The 15,984-nt window shown below is 45.5% G+C and overlaps 1 protein-coding gene across 3 annotated transcripts in view; it reads right to left on the minus strand.

Moving 5' to 3' along the window:
• Mam (neurogenic protein mastermind) overlaps window positions 1-15,984 on the minus strand; it is a 197,537-nt gene that overhangs the window by 53,383 nt on the left and 128,170 nt on the right. For 2 of the 3 annotated variants that reach the window (XM_076375347.1, XM_076375349.1), the window contains exon 2: window positions 4,933-6,627. In XM_076375347.1, the coding sequence (XP_076231462.1) occupies window positions 4,933-6,627 (1,695 nt within the window). The remainder of the gene's footprint in view (window positions 1-4,932; window positions 6,628-15,984) is intronic. The other variant, XM_076375350.1, reaches the window with a different exon arrangement.

Raw genomic sequence — 15,984 nt, forward strand, 5'->3', positions numbered from 1 at the left:
TAATGATATCGGGATACTACGACGAATGAATGGTGCCTCCTCGATTTTATACTGGGATGACGAAGTACGAAGATGAAGGATTAATTTATGGAAGTCAGAGTGAAAGCAACTTCTTGCAGATTTGTAGGTCTCTTCTGAGAACACATTCTGGTGATTAAAAGCGAAAGTCACGAGACGGTGGAATTTATATGAAAGAATTTTATTCTAGTGAAGAAAGATTGAAAATGTTAGAGGTTTTTACTTCTCTGAAAAAAGGTAAAATCGTTTTCTGTAGGATCCCCTAAAATTGAGGAGAACAATCAATTTTTCTTTCAGACATCACAGTGGATAAAATGAAATAATTTGAAATATAACGAAGTGATATAACTGGGAAAATAATTCGTGCCTTTCAGAGAGTATTAACGGATTCATACGGTAGAATAAAGAGATCTCATCGAAAGCTACATAACTGGAATGAAGTTTTCCCATCCTTTTGTGAGCGGGGGTGATTCAGGGTGAATCGAGAGCCGAGAATGGCGAGTCTGAAATCGAAAATCGAGCGAGGATAACGCGCTTATAGCCGTGATGTCATTCGCACCACGCGTTAGCGCGTATTCGGAACGAACACGATCGAAGGTTTACGTAACCTTTGAACCCGAACACGGGAGGCGCCTGCGCGCACGGTCAATTTCCGGCAATACTCGCGTGTCCGTTTATTAACGCGCCTGACGAGGAAAACACTCGTATCCGGATATTCAGATCCATTGTGCGGTTCGAGGCACTGGGAAAGACCATCAGGGGGCTTGAAAAACATTCGTCCAAATTTCCAATGCGTTCGAATGTTGTTCGATATCTACTCATTAATCGATACCATTATCCCGAAAGTAAACACAGTGTTCCCTATTTCTTTTAACAAATACTGTGCTAATTTTCTTCCGAATTTTCTTAGCATTCTAAATAAAAACTCACCCCTATGCACTGTCTCTATCTCTATCTCAATTAATATTAACCCTCGTACGACGAACATAGAGTCACTTTGACCCTTAATACAGTACAAGCTGTCAAAAGTGTAATAAATTTATTTGTAAGAATCATACAAAGAGTACCCTTATTTCATGCCTCAGGTGTACAGAAAACAAGAAAGAAATAAAATGTATGATATTCAGACAGCGTTTTTATATAAAATTCCTCCCCTAAACTAGTTTGCAACAGAAATTCTACTACGAGTCAAAATGACTCTGCATTCGTCTCCCGCGGGCCTCAAAAGCCATTCGCCTTTCGAGGGTTGAAAAGAAAAAAGAATAAAATGTATGTTTAAAGACTCATATACACCCTCGCATCATATATCCAACCTCTTCGAAAATGGGTGATAATTTCCTGAAAACGTGTTCACTCGTCACAGGGAGAGGGTTAATCCACCTCCATGTGAAGTCACGCGTGAACGCGAACGCGAAGCAACGTCAGTGACCCAAATGTCCAAGTCGTTTACATTCCGCGCGTTACCGACTAAATCCGATAAGAAACGCGTATTCGTTATAATTTCCAGCAGCTTTCCAACAAGGAACACGAACACCCGATAACTGGCTCGTTTCGGCACCTTTCCAACTTCCGTCGCGATAAACGGCTACGTCGATTAACCGATGTAACAGCGGGGCTCGTTGATACGCGAAGGAAAAGAACGTGGGAAAACTGTGGCGATTTTCGGTGTCGCGCTCGCGGGGAACGATATGTAAATTCGTCGCGAGATAACATTCTTCCTAGGGCGATGCCATTGTTTTAAATTTTCGTCGCGCCCCGAGCGTGAACGTATATGGGAGCTGCGATTAAGAACGTATATACGAGGCAGGTAGCGTTCTTTCTGGTCACCGGATGGGAAATATTGTTTCGGAATACATTTGGGAAATAAGAGATTCAGCAGAGTATTTTGTGGGGTACTTTGAATGAATAATTAACATTACTATGTTATTCGTTTCTTTGGGAGGATTTTATATTGATTAATTCATTAGGAATTTTGTACTTTGTATAGTGTCTAAATTAGGATTCTAAATAAGAGGCTTGACACGAGAGATTCAAATCTGGAGAGTAATATTCTGATTTCTAATTTTACTGCTTTTGATAGAGTATTATTGAGTCAGTGCCACAACTGATGTTCTACTGTATTCTTACCCTCGTTCTACTGAATAGACTTAACCCTGAATAAGAAAGACTAAGAATAATTCAGACACGATTATTCAAGGTTCTATTGTACTGGCAAGTCAATGAAGGCCTTTCTTAAGACATTTGGAAATATGAAAATTTGAAAATTTGAATATCTGAAAATTTGAATATTTAAAAATTTGAAAATTGGAATATCTGAAAATTTGAATATTTAAAAATTTGAAAATTTGAATATCTGAAAATTTGAATACTTGAATATTTGAATATTCAGAAATTCAAAAATTTAAATATTTCAAAATTTGTCAAATGCTTAACGACTTCTGCGCCCACATATCGCATTGAAAAGAATTCTCGACTTGAGAATGCGAAGAGTTGACAAAAAGAAAAGAGGCATCGGGGAAGGCCACACAGAGGTGGTAAGGAGGAAAACGCGGAGGGCAAAAGCGAAGAAGCGTCGAGGGAGGAAGCGTTATTCGGTTCAACGCATTGAGATGCAAATACGCGCGGTAGCTGGCGTGATTTACGAGCAACAGACGTGTCCATACGCGATTGGGACAGAGAGAACACGTTTCGGTGCTCGAAGGCGTTCGAGGGACGGGCAGATAAGATCTGTTCGAAACGGCCACAATAGACGAGGGATTTTATACAATCGAGCAGTCGTTCCGAGGGACTACCACGGTTTTCTCGATCAGTAGCTTCCTTCTGACGTCCACAGATTTTCCTGCTCTCTTTTGCATCGCACTGGGAGTCAGACGCGAACGGTGAAATCGATATCTACTCTTTCCATAACAAAAGTGAAACGCTAAAAGTCGACATTGTGTACTTCTATCAATTAGGCTATGTACCCTTATGCATAATTTATCGAGGCGTTCTTTTTTCATTCTTTCTTGTCGAAAAGATTGTATTCCTAATTTTTCCAAAGTGTAATAGAAAAAAAGATTCAAATTCTTCTTACTGTACTTATTCGCAATACTAACGCTATTATGTACTTCATGAAATTCTTGAATTACGAATTAGTCAACAAGTGACACAGAAAAAATAATAAACTCATAACAATATTTTATACGCTCTTCAAAATGAAAAAACTTGAGAAAAAATATCTCGATTAAACTAGTAAAAAGTGGTACCACACGCAGCTCTATTCAACATTTCCATAGGACAGACTTCGATAACCAGTTTGAACAATTCGTAACAGAGGGTAGTATCAAGCACAAAAAAACCTTCGAAATTCCCCTCCGAAAGGGTGGAAATATGAATGAAACCGTGTGCAAAAGTTCTACATTCCATCCGTCTGAATAGCATTCTGAACAATATCGAGGGGTCAACAGCGCAGCTCGCTGAGCGCGGGTATTACGCTATTCAGGACAAATACCGACGCGTTACCATTTCCGGAGGTTTGCAGCAAATACAGTGGCCCTCGAAAATAAACGGGAACGAGCGGCGAGTCTCGCGAGGACGAAAGCGTCCCCGCGGCACAGGTTGTCGCGAGAGCAGCCTCGCGACTAGCGGTCGGAGCGTATTGACGCGGATTGCAGGCGCAGGTTAAATCGAGCAGACGGTGGCGGCGGCGTCGCGACGCCGGCTGCGCGCGGCCGTGCATCCCTGTCCCAGCCGCGGGGGTGGGGGCGAGCAGCGAGAGGGAAAATTTATAAAGAGACGCTGGAGGGGGTAGACTACTTGTTGCGCGTCGCGGCGCCCTCGTGACGCCAATATTCCCCGTTTCGTTTTCTCCCTTCGCGTTCTCGCCGACTAGTACTACTACTACTATCAACGGCGGCCGTTAGTACGCCCCTTCGCTGGCGACGCCACCGCCGACGTCGCTACCACCACCAGCGTCGCCGCCACCGTCGACTCGTGATGCCGCCGACAAAAATAGACGTGTCGTCGCGACGCAACAGATATCATTCGGCCTCGCCTGACTCGCGTACGGAATTCTGTCCGCGTTCGTCCTGACGCTCGCTACCCCCTTTTTCTGATCGTACCCGATCCTTTCAGACCTCTTCTTCTGTGTTTGCTTTTTATAATATCCTCTGGGGTGGATTTGGTATCTCGGCGTTTGTGGATTCGATTTTTAGAAGGAATTGGGTTCTTAATCTGCTTTAGACCTTGCGCAATATTCAGGGCAATTTTAGTTGAAGCTTAATTTTAACCTTCGGTGCCCTTTTCGTAAGAATTTTGTTGGGATAAGTTTGTAGACTTTTTTTGATGATATTCGAGATATACTTTTTATACGAAACTGTAACTCAAGCATTTCATATGATAAAAATTGGTTGACTTAAGCTTGTGTACGAGGGTAAGTCTTGTGAATAGTGCGCAAAAGGGTAGGTGAAAGATTTCCACGTATTTAAGTTGAGAATTTCTGGATTTTCTACTTAACGCTCATATTAAATTACGAGTGGTATTAAATACAGAGCTGAACGAATATTAAAACTATAAATTTCCCAAAACATCTGCAATCTACTCATAATAAAATTATCTTTCCTTAACATACTCCCTTTTTTACCCCTCAAACAATAAACGCTGGGTCAAAAGTGACCCCCAGTCCGCTGCCTCTGCACATGAATGGAAAACAGTCTGCTGTTCGAGAATTAGACATCTCTTGTCCACTAAAAATCAACAGCAGACCTCAATCTTAAAGCCAACAGGTACCACGCATTCGCAAGCGAGCAGCGACAATTCCAATAACCATCAACTTCCAACTACCTATATACCAAGAAGACTCCAGAGCGTTAAGTGGCCAAACCTCAGAAGCCAATCCAACACCTGATGAAAACAAACAGAAAGGGTCCCACTAACCTGGATCTGGTGTCCAGGGTTGTTGATGTGTAGCTGCTGCGCCTGGTTGATCTGCAGGGAGGAGGTTCCAGGTCCCGAGGGAGGCCTTGGCGGCGTGGAGCTGGTGAAGGGTCCCTGGGATCCGGTTTGATTGGGTCCACCGCCCTGGGAGCCCCTCGGCGGAAGCGGATAACCAGGACTACCGTGATTCGGCATCGATCCAGGACTGCCACCATACGGCGAGTACTGCTGCTTGTATCCTCCGCTTGGCCCAAGCATGCTCGGTTTGCCGCCCGCGGCGGGCTGCGGTCTCTTCATGTCCGCCAGCCCCGTGGGGAACTGCGTCTGCGAGCCGACGAACATGTCGTTGGTCTGCTGGCTCTGGAACCCAGACGTGCCATTGTTCTTGTGATAGGAGCCTGTGCCCGTGGTCGCCTGGGACTGTCCAGTGGGACCTGTGCTGCCAGGGCTGCCTAGGTAGTCCGAGGTGCCGCCGAACTGCGGGAACTCTGCGTACGGAGAGCGAGCAGTTGGCCCTCTGGCTGCAGCCGCGGCGCTGGGGTTGAAACCAAGACCCAGTTGCTGGCTCTTGTGCTGATGCTGCTCGGCCATCTGCTTCAGGGTCTGAGCCGCGGGACTCATCTCCGACTTGAAGTCCAGGCCAGAGTAGGCCAGTCTGGCTGGGGAGTACTGCGCCGAGCCTAGACCACCTGGACTGGAGTTCGCTGGAACAGCGTTGCCATTGTTCGTGGCGGTGCCGTTGTTCACGCTGTTGCTATTGACGGTCGCGTGCTGCTGGTGTATCGCGTCCTTATCGTCCTCGATCTTGATCTGCCCGTTGTTCGTGGCGATGCTGTTATTATTGTTGTTATTGACCGCGGCAGCGGTGACTGCAGCCACTGCCGCGTTGCTCGCCAGCGCCTCCACTGGGATCATCTTGTCCTCGAAGTCGAAGTCCTTCATGAACTCCGGATGGAAGTCGGAGATCTCGGAAATGAGGTCCTTGAAGGCGTCGGAGGTGATGATCTCGTCGCCCGTGTCGTCGCCCATGAAGTCGGAGAAGCCAGGGAACCCAGCTCCGTTCGCCGCTGCGTCCTTCTCCAATGCGGCGGCGCACTGCTCCAGGTCGACGAACTCGTTGTCTGGCTCCTGCTTGCACTCCACCAGGTTACCGATGTCCACGCACCCGATGCCGCCGCCACTCGTTGGGCCTCCTGTGCCGCCTCCACCGCCGCCTGGACCGCCTCCACCTCCGCTTCCTGTCTGTGGCCTCGACGTGGCGGACGCTGGAGTGTCTGGACCAGACTTGGGCGAGGAGGAGTTCAGGAGATCGCTCTTCACCGAGGCGTTCGTCAGCGCCTTCACCGTCACGTTCGTCGAGATCTGTTGGGCCTGAGAGTTCGCCGCGGACGTGGTGAACTCCAGCTGCTGAACGATCTCCACGGAGAACTTCGTCAGACCCTCGTTCCCACCGCCGCCGCCTCCGCCTCCACCGCCGCCATGCGTCGAGCCCGTCGAATTCGCGCCGTTTCCAGGCGGGTGCTGCCCGTGGCCGTGATGAGGCCCACCCCCACCGCCACCACCGGGCCCCTGCTGGTGCTGATGCTGTGCCTGGGTGCATTGCAGCTTCACCGGGGGCTCGCCGAAGCCTCCGTCACCGCCACCTCCGCCGGCTGGCTCCAACTCCTCGGCCGTCCTCTTCACGAATTTTTGCTGCTGGAACGAGAAACAGACAATTAGTTAAGGGTAGTTTCGGGTGAAGTTGGGTAATAGAGACCGTGATTCGTGGGTGAGCTATTCGCCTTTCGGTGAAGCCTGGTTTTACGGTGAGTTATTTTGGAGGAATGAGGCAATGATGGAAAGAAAGAATTTCGAATAAAAGAGGACTCTTAGAAGCCTTAACTCTTGTGTTAAATTTGTTCAAGATTTTTTGGAACTTGTATACCGACTTTAGTTACAAATAAAGCCGCGTATGATTTACTTATTTTTTTATTCGCTTTATACTGCCCTTCCTCTCCAGTAAACTCCAGAAATAATATTCATAAAAATCGAAATTTGTCGGGTTGTAGGAAGTTTCTACTGGAGGTGCGACATGTAAATACGCCTACATAAAGATTTAACAATAGCCATGAAAATCTCCAACACATTTAATAGAAGATTAAAATTTATCGAATCCCTCTCATTCCAGACCTAGCGCATATCCCTTGGCAACCACCCACGTAGAGCACACCCTGTAAACTCTCGCGAATCGGCGCAAGGGGAAAAACGAGGAACGCAGTAATGACTTCTAAATCCCCCATTGCGTTTTCCATTAGAAGCGAGCGGACCGGTCGAACGAAAAAAGGGAGAACCTGCCGCAGCATTCTCTTCCGCGGGTCAAGGCGAAACGCGACGAGTCCTTTAAACTCGCGCAGGGTTTTTCTGTCGTCGGCAACCGGTAGCGCAGGATATTTAACTCGCGGTGCCTGGATGCCACGTTCTGCTCCCTCGTTTCTTTCGCAATTAACCTGGCGATTTCTCACCGTACCTGTCAATACCGACGACGCTTTTTGCTCGCAGCGTCTTTGTCGCGGGACGCCGCGATCCACGAGCGACAGAACCGAACGCTGCTCGCGGCCACGACAGCCTGTTTTCTATCGCGGAGGCCTCGTGTCTCCGCGCGCGCGAGACATAAATCTCGATGCGCCAATCGGCCGAGTCCGAGCACGTGAGTCTATGCGCTTCAAACGGCGCCGATGCGGAGGGTTCGATCGCCATTACGATCGGTAATTGTGGCTAATGTTTGCGGATGTTTGATTAACGCTCAACTTCTTCCAGTCGAACTCATACCACAGAGTCTTACCACTTCACATTATATCAAATCAAGTTCATTTTCAAGTAGTGTGGTGTGTAATAATATGGAATCACTGGAGGTTTTTATTTTTAAAAATAATTAACATTAGTACGCTGGAGATTCATCACATTCTAGATTATTAACTTTAAAGTATTTTTTCCCTGTTTTTACTGAATTGAGGTTTTTGAGCTTTTAAATACAAAATAGCTTCAAGCAATCTTTATCTCAAATTTTGCATTAAATTCCTTTTTTAAGTATATTCCCTGCGGTAACTCTGATAATTAAGGATATTCGATTCTAGAGGAAATCGCTTTGAAATGTGCATATTAGGCGAGAACATTCTCCTAATCGAGGGAGCAATTTTCGGTGAAGCGAAATGCATGATGCAGATAGGGAGCGGAAAAGAGATTGAGAAAAGTTTTTCCAGGGTGCGGTCGAGCAGCCGCGACGCGCGTACTTACACAGACGCTCGCGGACAACCGGGCCACCGTGTACATTTGTCACGATTTGAACCCGGGATAACCTCCGCCTCGTTCCAAAATCGATAATACGTATTACCCTCTAATAGCGAATCGGGCTTCCCACGTTTCCGCGAGCATCCGCCGTATCCCCTGCGCTTCGCCGCGTCTCCAGCCGTGATCGCGTCGGTAATACGATATTCCATCAAGACTCTTGCGTCTGAAGCGTCGCGACGCCCAGTTCGAGGACTCCTCAGGGAGGAAGGTAGGATTCTGCGACGAAAATACGCTGGATAGTAACTTCCTTGCGTCCTTTGGCTAAAATACGGTCATTTTTACGTATGCGTGAGTATGATTGTCTTGCGGAGTGGGTCAGTACCTACTATGGACGTTTTGTTTGGCTTGAGTCAACAAATTCGGAAAAGGGAGACTGAAAAAAAATGTGACTTAGGTAATCTTGCCTTGTACCCACAGAAATAACCCTAAATGAACCTCGATCACGCCCCTCCAAAAAGACAAAGAAATCGCTATCGCCAATCAGAGAATACTGGTCGAGTCTCGCATCGACTTTGGTCCACGTGCATCGAGCTCCCAGGTCGCTATGAGTCGCGATAAATTTCGAGGCAACGCTGGCTCTTTCTCTGTGTTCCAGGGTGCCCCCGAGTATCGGCGGCGGGCGCGAGGAAATTGCGGAGAAAGCGCGCGGTAATGCAGACATTTCCGTCGCCTCGCGGAACCAGAACGGCCCGTATTTTTCGCCCGGGAAAAACGAGAAAGCCAGCCTGGATTGTGTATACGTAAGTCGTAATAGATGCGAGACGGGTTCCCAGGGAGTAGTTTCGGTCGGGCTCTCGCTCGCTACTCCAGCCGCCTTTAGCGGAGCAATTTCGCGGAGCGAAAAGTGCACGCGGGCCTTGCCAGATAACGGGAGCCCTTGCTCGCTCGCTGCCTCGCGTCAATACCCCTCCGCGAGTTCTGCACAGCCCTTTGGTCTACTTTCGATTGTTTCACTCGAAAGAGGAATGGATGCATTCTGTGGCATTACTGGTGTTAAATTCTGGGGAACGTGATTTCTTTTAGAAAATAAACCATCCTAGAAGGGAAAGTGAGGGACTGCTGATTTAGTGATAAAAGGTTTGAGGCTTTTATGGTAGGGCAGCATTGATCAGATAAGGCTTGGAATACATCAGAGGTCGCGAACTGTTCGCGAACAGTATATGAATTACATTTCCTAGAGATTGTCTCTTCGTGTATCTCTTCGAATACTGTTTTTGGTGTTCGCGGAAAAATTGACTAAGAGTGATAGAAAGTTTCCGAATAGTGTTCAGGAACTGTTCACTGGTATAGACCCAGGTTGAGATAATTGAAAGGACCTTTGATTGGGAGCAGTGAACTAGTGTCTGAACCTTGAGGTGGAGGCGGAGCTGGAAGGAGTATACTGAGCCTTGAAAGGTGTCCATTCTCGGTCCCAAATTAGGAACCAGTTTCGAAGTATTTGCTAGGATACAAAAATCTCAATTTTTTAATTTCCCAAACTTCTACGTCTATCTTTCTTTTTATTTGAGATACAAGTTACTACGTGAAATCTGCCAGAATCTGAGTATACATATGTAATTAACGATATCGAGGCATTGGTAATACAGTCCTCAGAAACTCCCAGAGTCCATGATTGGTGCTCTCTGAAAATCCTCGAAGACCAAGAATGGGAAATGGGACTTGGAAGTTTCAATCATCGCTTGAAACTTCCCAGTTAGAAGGCAAGTCTTTAATCCGCGTGCGAAGAATTCACAGAATCCGTCCAGGGGAACGATCGATCTTTCACAGGCCGTCGCTCAACGAAATCCACTCTCAGCGTCTGATTATCGACACGCTCGAAAACGCATCCAGATACGTTCCTTTAATTCCGAAGATATCGTCGTAATAAAATCGTCCCCTCGATCTTGATAAACTGCGTATCGGGTTGTAAATCGTGGCCCTTATTCCACTTGCTCTTATCAGTCGCCTAAAATATCTTATCCACTCTCGACACCAGATAAACCATGAATCACATATTGCTCGCGCTCCTTCGTAATAAAATTGCAACTAATAACTCGGAAGGATTCCCTGAACCTGCTAGTTCGCGGAAATTAACGTCATCATGACGTTTATTAAACGCTTCGTTGCTGATAAACGCGAGGAGTTGGCCGTGGAAAAAGACGCGTACACACAGGATTCACCGTGCTCTCCTTCTTCCTGCGATTAAAACGACGTAATCTGCCGCTCTGTCGGAACCCAGGGAAAATATATTCGTCCTGCTGTTAAAAGATCCTCCTCGTAACCACAGCGCAGAATATTTAAGTCAGCCAGGCACTTTGCTGAGAATATATCTTGCCCAAACTTGTAACTAACTATGTATGTCCTGCTAAACGAAGGGCTCTTGAAAGAGAAGGATAATCCGTAGGAAATTATCTTTCTGTAGCAATGCTTGGAGTAAGTAGAAAAAAGTGAGAGTCGGAATAAAATTCTACGATGACAAATACAACTATTCGTGGCATTTAATTAACTGTCTTAGTAATCTTCCAGGCACAGCTTGGTCCAACAAATATCCCACTCTACTTGCCAAGGGTAAACGGAGTAAAGTCGATAAGACAGAGCAGTGGTGGGTTCAAATAAGATTGAGAAGTAGAATATCCCAAAGAGAAGTGTTTGCCGTGACCCCACACGTGCTACCGAATATTGCAAACTTAAGACTTAAACAGAGCTGAAACCTGAGACTGCATTCCAGCGGAAAGTAAATTTGCTACAATACGGAACAAGGCTTGAGCCAAAGACGAGGGCACGTGTTCGTGATGCAACGAAACATGGCAAGTCAATGTAGGTACACACACTGCGAGGCGTTGAAGGGTCCACCGATTTTCCTCGGCAGCGAAACATAATCGAGACTGTCGACGGCGATACCGCGAAACGACGACGCAGTTATTAACACGGACATAAATCTTTCCCGACTTTCATTCCCTGGTCCGGTTCGGTTTCATCAACTCCATGCCGTTCCTCCACCCCCTCACGCCCCCTCTCACCCCCTCTCACCCCCTCCCACCGTCTCCGTGTCCCTCTCTTCCTCTGGCCACGGTCGATTCATCCCTCCCGGACCACGTCCAGCTCTTTATCACGGTCGAAGAATTCGCACGACCGATTAATTCTGCCGCTTAGCGATTGCGAATTAATAGGTGAAATTCGGCTAGCCCTGGAGAGCCGATTTAAACTCACCCTACCTTCGCCCCCATCGTTGGTCCAAATCGGTTAACGACTGTACAGAACGAGTTTACCGAACTTGGGGCCAACATTATGCCACTTCGACCGGAAATAATGCTCTACTGTAGCGGGGCCGCGTGCTCACACGTATAAATGGATATTTCCGAATACGGAAACACGTTACTCAGAGGAATGCTTCATTTGTGCAGCGATAGATCGTTCTGGGTGTTTATCTGTGGTTTTTCAATGAGACTGGGGAGAAAATGGAGAGACTTGAGGTTGATTCCCGCTATTCATGGGACGTGGGAGATTATGATATGATTATAGGTTATGAGGACAATTTCTGTGTTTCTTGGCAAGAGACTCACTGGTAGTTGATGACGAGCTTATGGCGAGGGACGCGTTACTGAAAGTCAGCTTTTGTATCTACTAATGACTGAGCTTTGTTGGGTCGAAGATGCGCGTGTCTGTGCATGAAGGAAAAATTCACTTCCTTAGAGGAAGAAGTTTAGTTTACTGGGGTAATTGTTTCTGGTTGGAGAATCCTGAATTAACAAATTTTGCTTAGGAAATCACTTGCTCTAGCGAAGATCGAGGAAAAAATGACATATCGCTTCCTGATGATTTGTAATTTAAAACTGATCCTTAAAAGTTTGGGCAAACTTCAGAATTATCGACTTGACCGACCTAGAATAAACACCGCGGAGTTCCGTTTCCACTGAATTGTGGAAATATTTACAGATGAGAGAAGCAGACAAATGATCAAACTGAATTACTGAAGATGAGGTGTACTATTCTCAAGAAGGTATAAGATATCAGATGAAACAGTATTTTACAAATCATTTGACACTGAATACAAAAGTGGCACGTAAGAATGTAGCTTAAGGCACAAAACAGACACACTCAAGTCCAGAATTTATGCATCGAATATTTACTCTCCACTACATCCCATCGTTATCCAGTAATTTATCTAATCCTTCCTCATAATTCTGCATCGTTATCTAATTACTTCCTATCAGATAGCAAACACATCCATTTATCTTTCAATCCTCAGATCCTTGACGAGTAAATCAATTACTACGCACAAATTAACACATTTTTCTCGATACTTCCGAAGACGAGGACGCAAGTGTTCTATATAGAAGAAGGAAACTAGAGCTTTACATTGAATCTTAAGTAATGCAAGCCACCAGTTCACAGAGATAAGAACCGTGTCAGTAACCTTGAGGCGCGCACGAACGAACGAGCTCCCTCCTGCGTGGGAGGATACGCCGCTCTATTGAGCGTTACGTTTCGTTAACGACGCTCTCCACTAGCGACGCGACTGTTAACACGACCTAAATATCGGCCGTCGAGCCGACTGTCTCGCGCTTTTAATCCACCAAACACGGAGACGAGCTTGTACCTCTGAGCAGACATTTTGCTCCCCAAAGAACTGAAAAACTTGCATGTGTACCAAGTCGAAACTGTAGATCTTTTGTATTTCAGATCCTGCAGAGGATGTTGTTTTTCCTTGGCTGTACCATTAGGATATTAAAATTTAGACGATCTACTGTGGTTTGATTATACAAAATGCAGATAGTAGATTCAAGGATTTCCTTACCGATTAAGTGGAATTCGCGCATCAGTTTGCTTAATATCTTTAATATAGAGATACTATTGACCTCTTTGTGGGAAGGGCGTATCTACTAGTAGCTTGAGAGAGCACTAGTCGTCACGCATTGAAACCGACGTGACTGGACAGTTTCGCGCGTCTATGAGCATCGAGTGCTTCACATTCGATATGTTTCGCAACAAAGGGGTAATCGTTCTGTTAAAGCACAACAGGAACTCGATATTGACGAGTTCGATACTATTTCACTGTTTATTGAACAGTATAAATTTTTGGAGTACCAAATATTCTAATTATTGAAAGGACTGAGGTGAAGCTAAGGGCTGGTCTTCTACGAGGGTTACTTATATTCAATTTCTGAAGAATAAATTATTCGATATTTCAGTACCTGAGAGCTAGACTGATCCAAGTCTATTTTTTTCAAAATTGAGTTAATTAAGAAATGGGTAATCGTATCTATTTTCCAGCTCTCCAGAAAAATAAAAAAGGACTTGGGTCAGTCTGGTTCTCAGGCACAGATCTCATTTATAAAAATTCAGGACTAATTAAACAGCTGAATTAACTTATCACGCACTTATCCAGAAATATACTATCAAAGAAGGTGTCACGCGTAATCGGCTTAACAGCGATCGCGTTTCGTTTAAGATCGCGTTTGTGTCTCCTCTGCGCGATAATCCACTAGACGGGAATAGTTCGAAACTCGTTTGGATCCATCTCGACTTTCCATTCCGTTTCATCGTTTCAGCTCTCTTTCAGTCCTCAACTTCCTAATCGAACAATCGAGGTGAAATTACTCGAGCTTGGCAGACAAACGAACGCGCGAAACTTTAATCATCCTGTATATACTCTGCTCGCGTAATCGGAGAAGCGACGTTTCGAAGGGTAAACAGTAAATAATAAACAGTGGATGAAGCGCATCTCATGTGGTTGCACGTGTCGCGATGGAACACGCTATTTGCGGTCCCGGGTATTTATAAGCCCGTTCTAATTCAGTCGCAGACGTATAAATATCAATTTAGCGCGATGCCGATGCACGATCCTGTTTACCATCGTTGCTTTATTGCTACATTCCTTCCAGGATTCGGTCAACAATTTTCTCACCGATTTCTTTTGCGTTCACCACGTGTAAGAGTTCATACGCTTCTCGACCTGCACTTGACGATACGAGATGATACTCCTGGTTTATGATTGCACATAATAGTAGGTACATGATAAAGTGTGATAGTGTGTGATAGCATAACAAGGTATAAAATAGTGTATGCCTGTATGGTATCGTAGTAAAGTGTATGGTAGTAAGTGAAGGCTCATTCCAACATATGCAACTGTATGATATCGAGTTTTGACATATGATAGCGTATGATAATGTCTATATACTGTTATGTAATTGTAACTCCATGATGTATTCTAGTATTTGACATTGTATGATTGTGTATGATAACGTATGGTTACATATGATAGTATATAACAGCACATGATTGTACACGACGAAGTATGATGACATATGATAATATATGATAGCATGTGATGGTACATACAAGTGTATGATAGTCCTATGATATCGAAGTTCTTTTCATCGAAGCATCTTTCTTGACACGATAAACCCTCTTTCTACTGTACTTAGCCATTTACTCTATCATACGCTACCATACATTATCATACGCTATCATTGCCTCCACACTCGCAGACGAGGGCTTCTACAGTGGCTGATGAGTCTTTTCATCGTGATCGCAGTTAGAAAACAATTTTGCTCCAGAACCAAGTCGATCCAGATTACGGGCAATCGTCGGTCGCTCTGCACCCCTCTTCAATACAATCTCAACCCCCGTCACGCCGAACGTAACGCGATAATTTAATTTCTGCGAAAATCCAGGCGGTCGGGAACAGAACAAAATTTAGCCGCCGACGCGAGTTTAACGGAGCACGGCATTTCAATCCGGACGACGCAAAATAATTTTTCGCCACGTGTACAGAGGAACACGGGGCGAGAAGGAGGGGGCGGATGAGAGACGGGCAGCCATGCGCGTGTTGACTGTGGTCGCAGATGCAATTACGATACTCGTTCGTGCGAATGTAAATGCAACGCACCGCGGCCACGTCCACTGCACCGATTCGATCCGCCGACAAGAAATATGGATGTTCCTCGATGCCCGCCGTGCTCTGATCACGCATATCTAATACGCTTATCGCTCGATTATTATTGTATTGATATTATACCCTAATTGCGAGGGCTTTGTAGCGAAGGCGTGGCGATTACCGACCCCATCGATTTTTATTGCCAATTTAATCGCATTAGAATCGCAGGTTTCCTGTTTGAATGTAACATTAAAGGGCGCGCAAAATTGTCTTTTTATTATAAATTTGTTGGGAGTTTCTGTTTAATATACTGTTGAGGATTTCAGCTACTTGCTATACTTTGAGGAGTCTGATTTATGCAGTTTTTTAGAATACCTTCACTGCCGATGACGCTGTAACGCGTGATGGGAATTTTTCGCCAGTAACCGATCACGCACCATCGCGTGAGGGGTCTATGTTTACTTAATAGAAGCTCTGTAGTTGGCAGTTTAGGATAGTTTTCCGTTTCGGATCGGCAGCGAAGGTGAATGCATTACGAATGAAAATTGTACGCGAAGGGGTTAGTATCGTGAGACTGCAGAGATTGGAATCACTGAAAACTGAAGATTTCGTGGATGATAATTAAGAAATGATTTATCCGTCGCGGGTAAAGGGAAACTCTGTACGCCACGTTGGACTATCTATGTAACTTCATTATCAACGTCTAGTAATATTGTGTCAAGCCACGAGTGTACGAAGGTGTACTGTAATTGCGGTGGAAGCGATGCGGTTAATAGGGTGTGGCAGCCCCTGCTTCTGAAGTTATTACGCCCCTATATTATTGATACAACTCCATTACGAGAGTCCTTGGAGAGTTCGGATGTGAC

This window comes from Calliopsis andreniformis, chromosome 3 (assembly GCF_051401765.1).
Source record: "Calliopsis andreniformis isolate RMS-2024a chromosome 3, iyCalAndr_principal, whole genome shotgun sequence".
In the NCBI taxonomy this organism is placed as follows: domain Eukaryota; kingdom Metazoa; phylum Arthropoda; class Insecta; order Hymenoptera; family Andrenidae; genus Calliopsis; species Calliopsis andreniformis.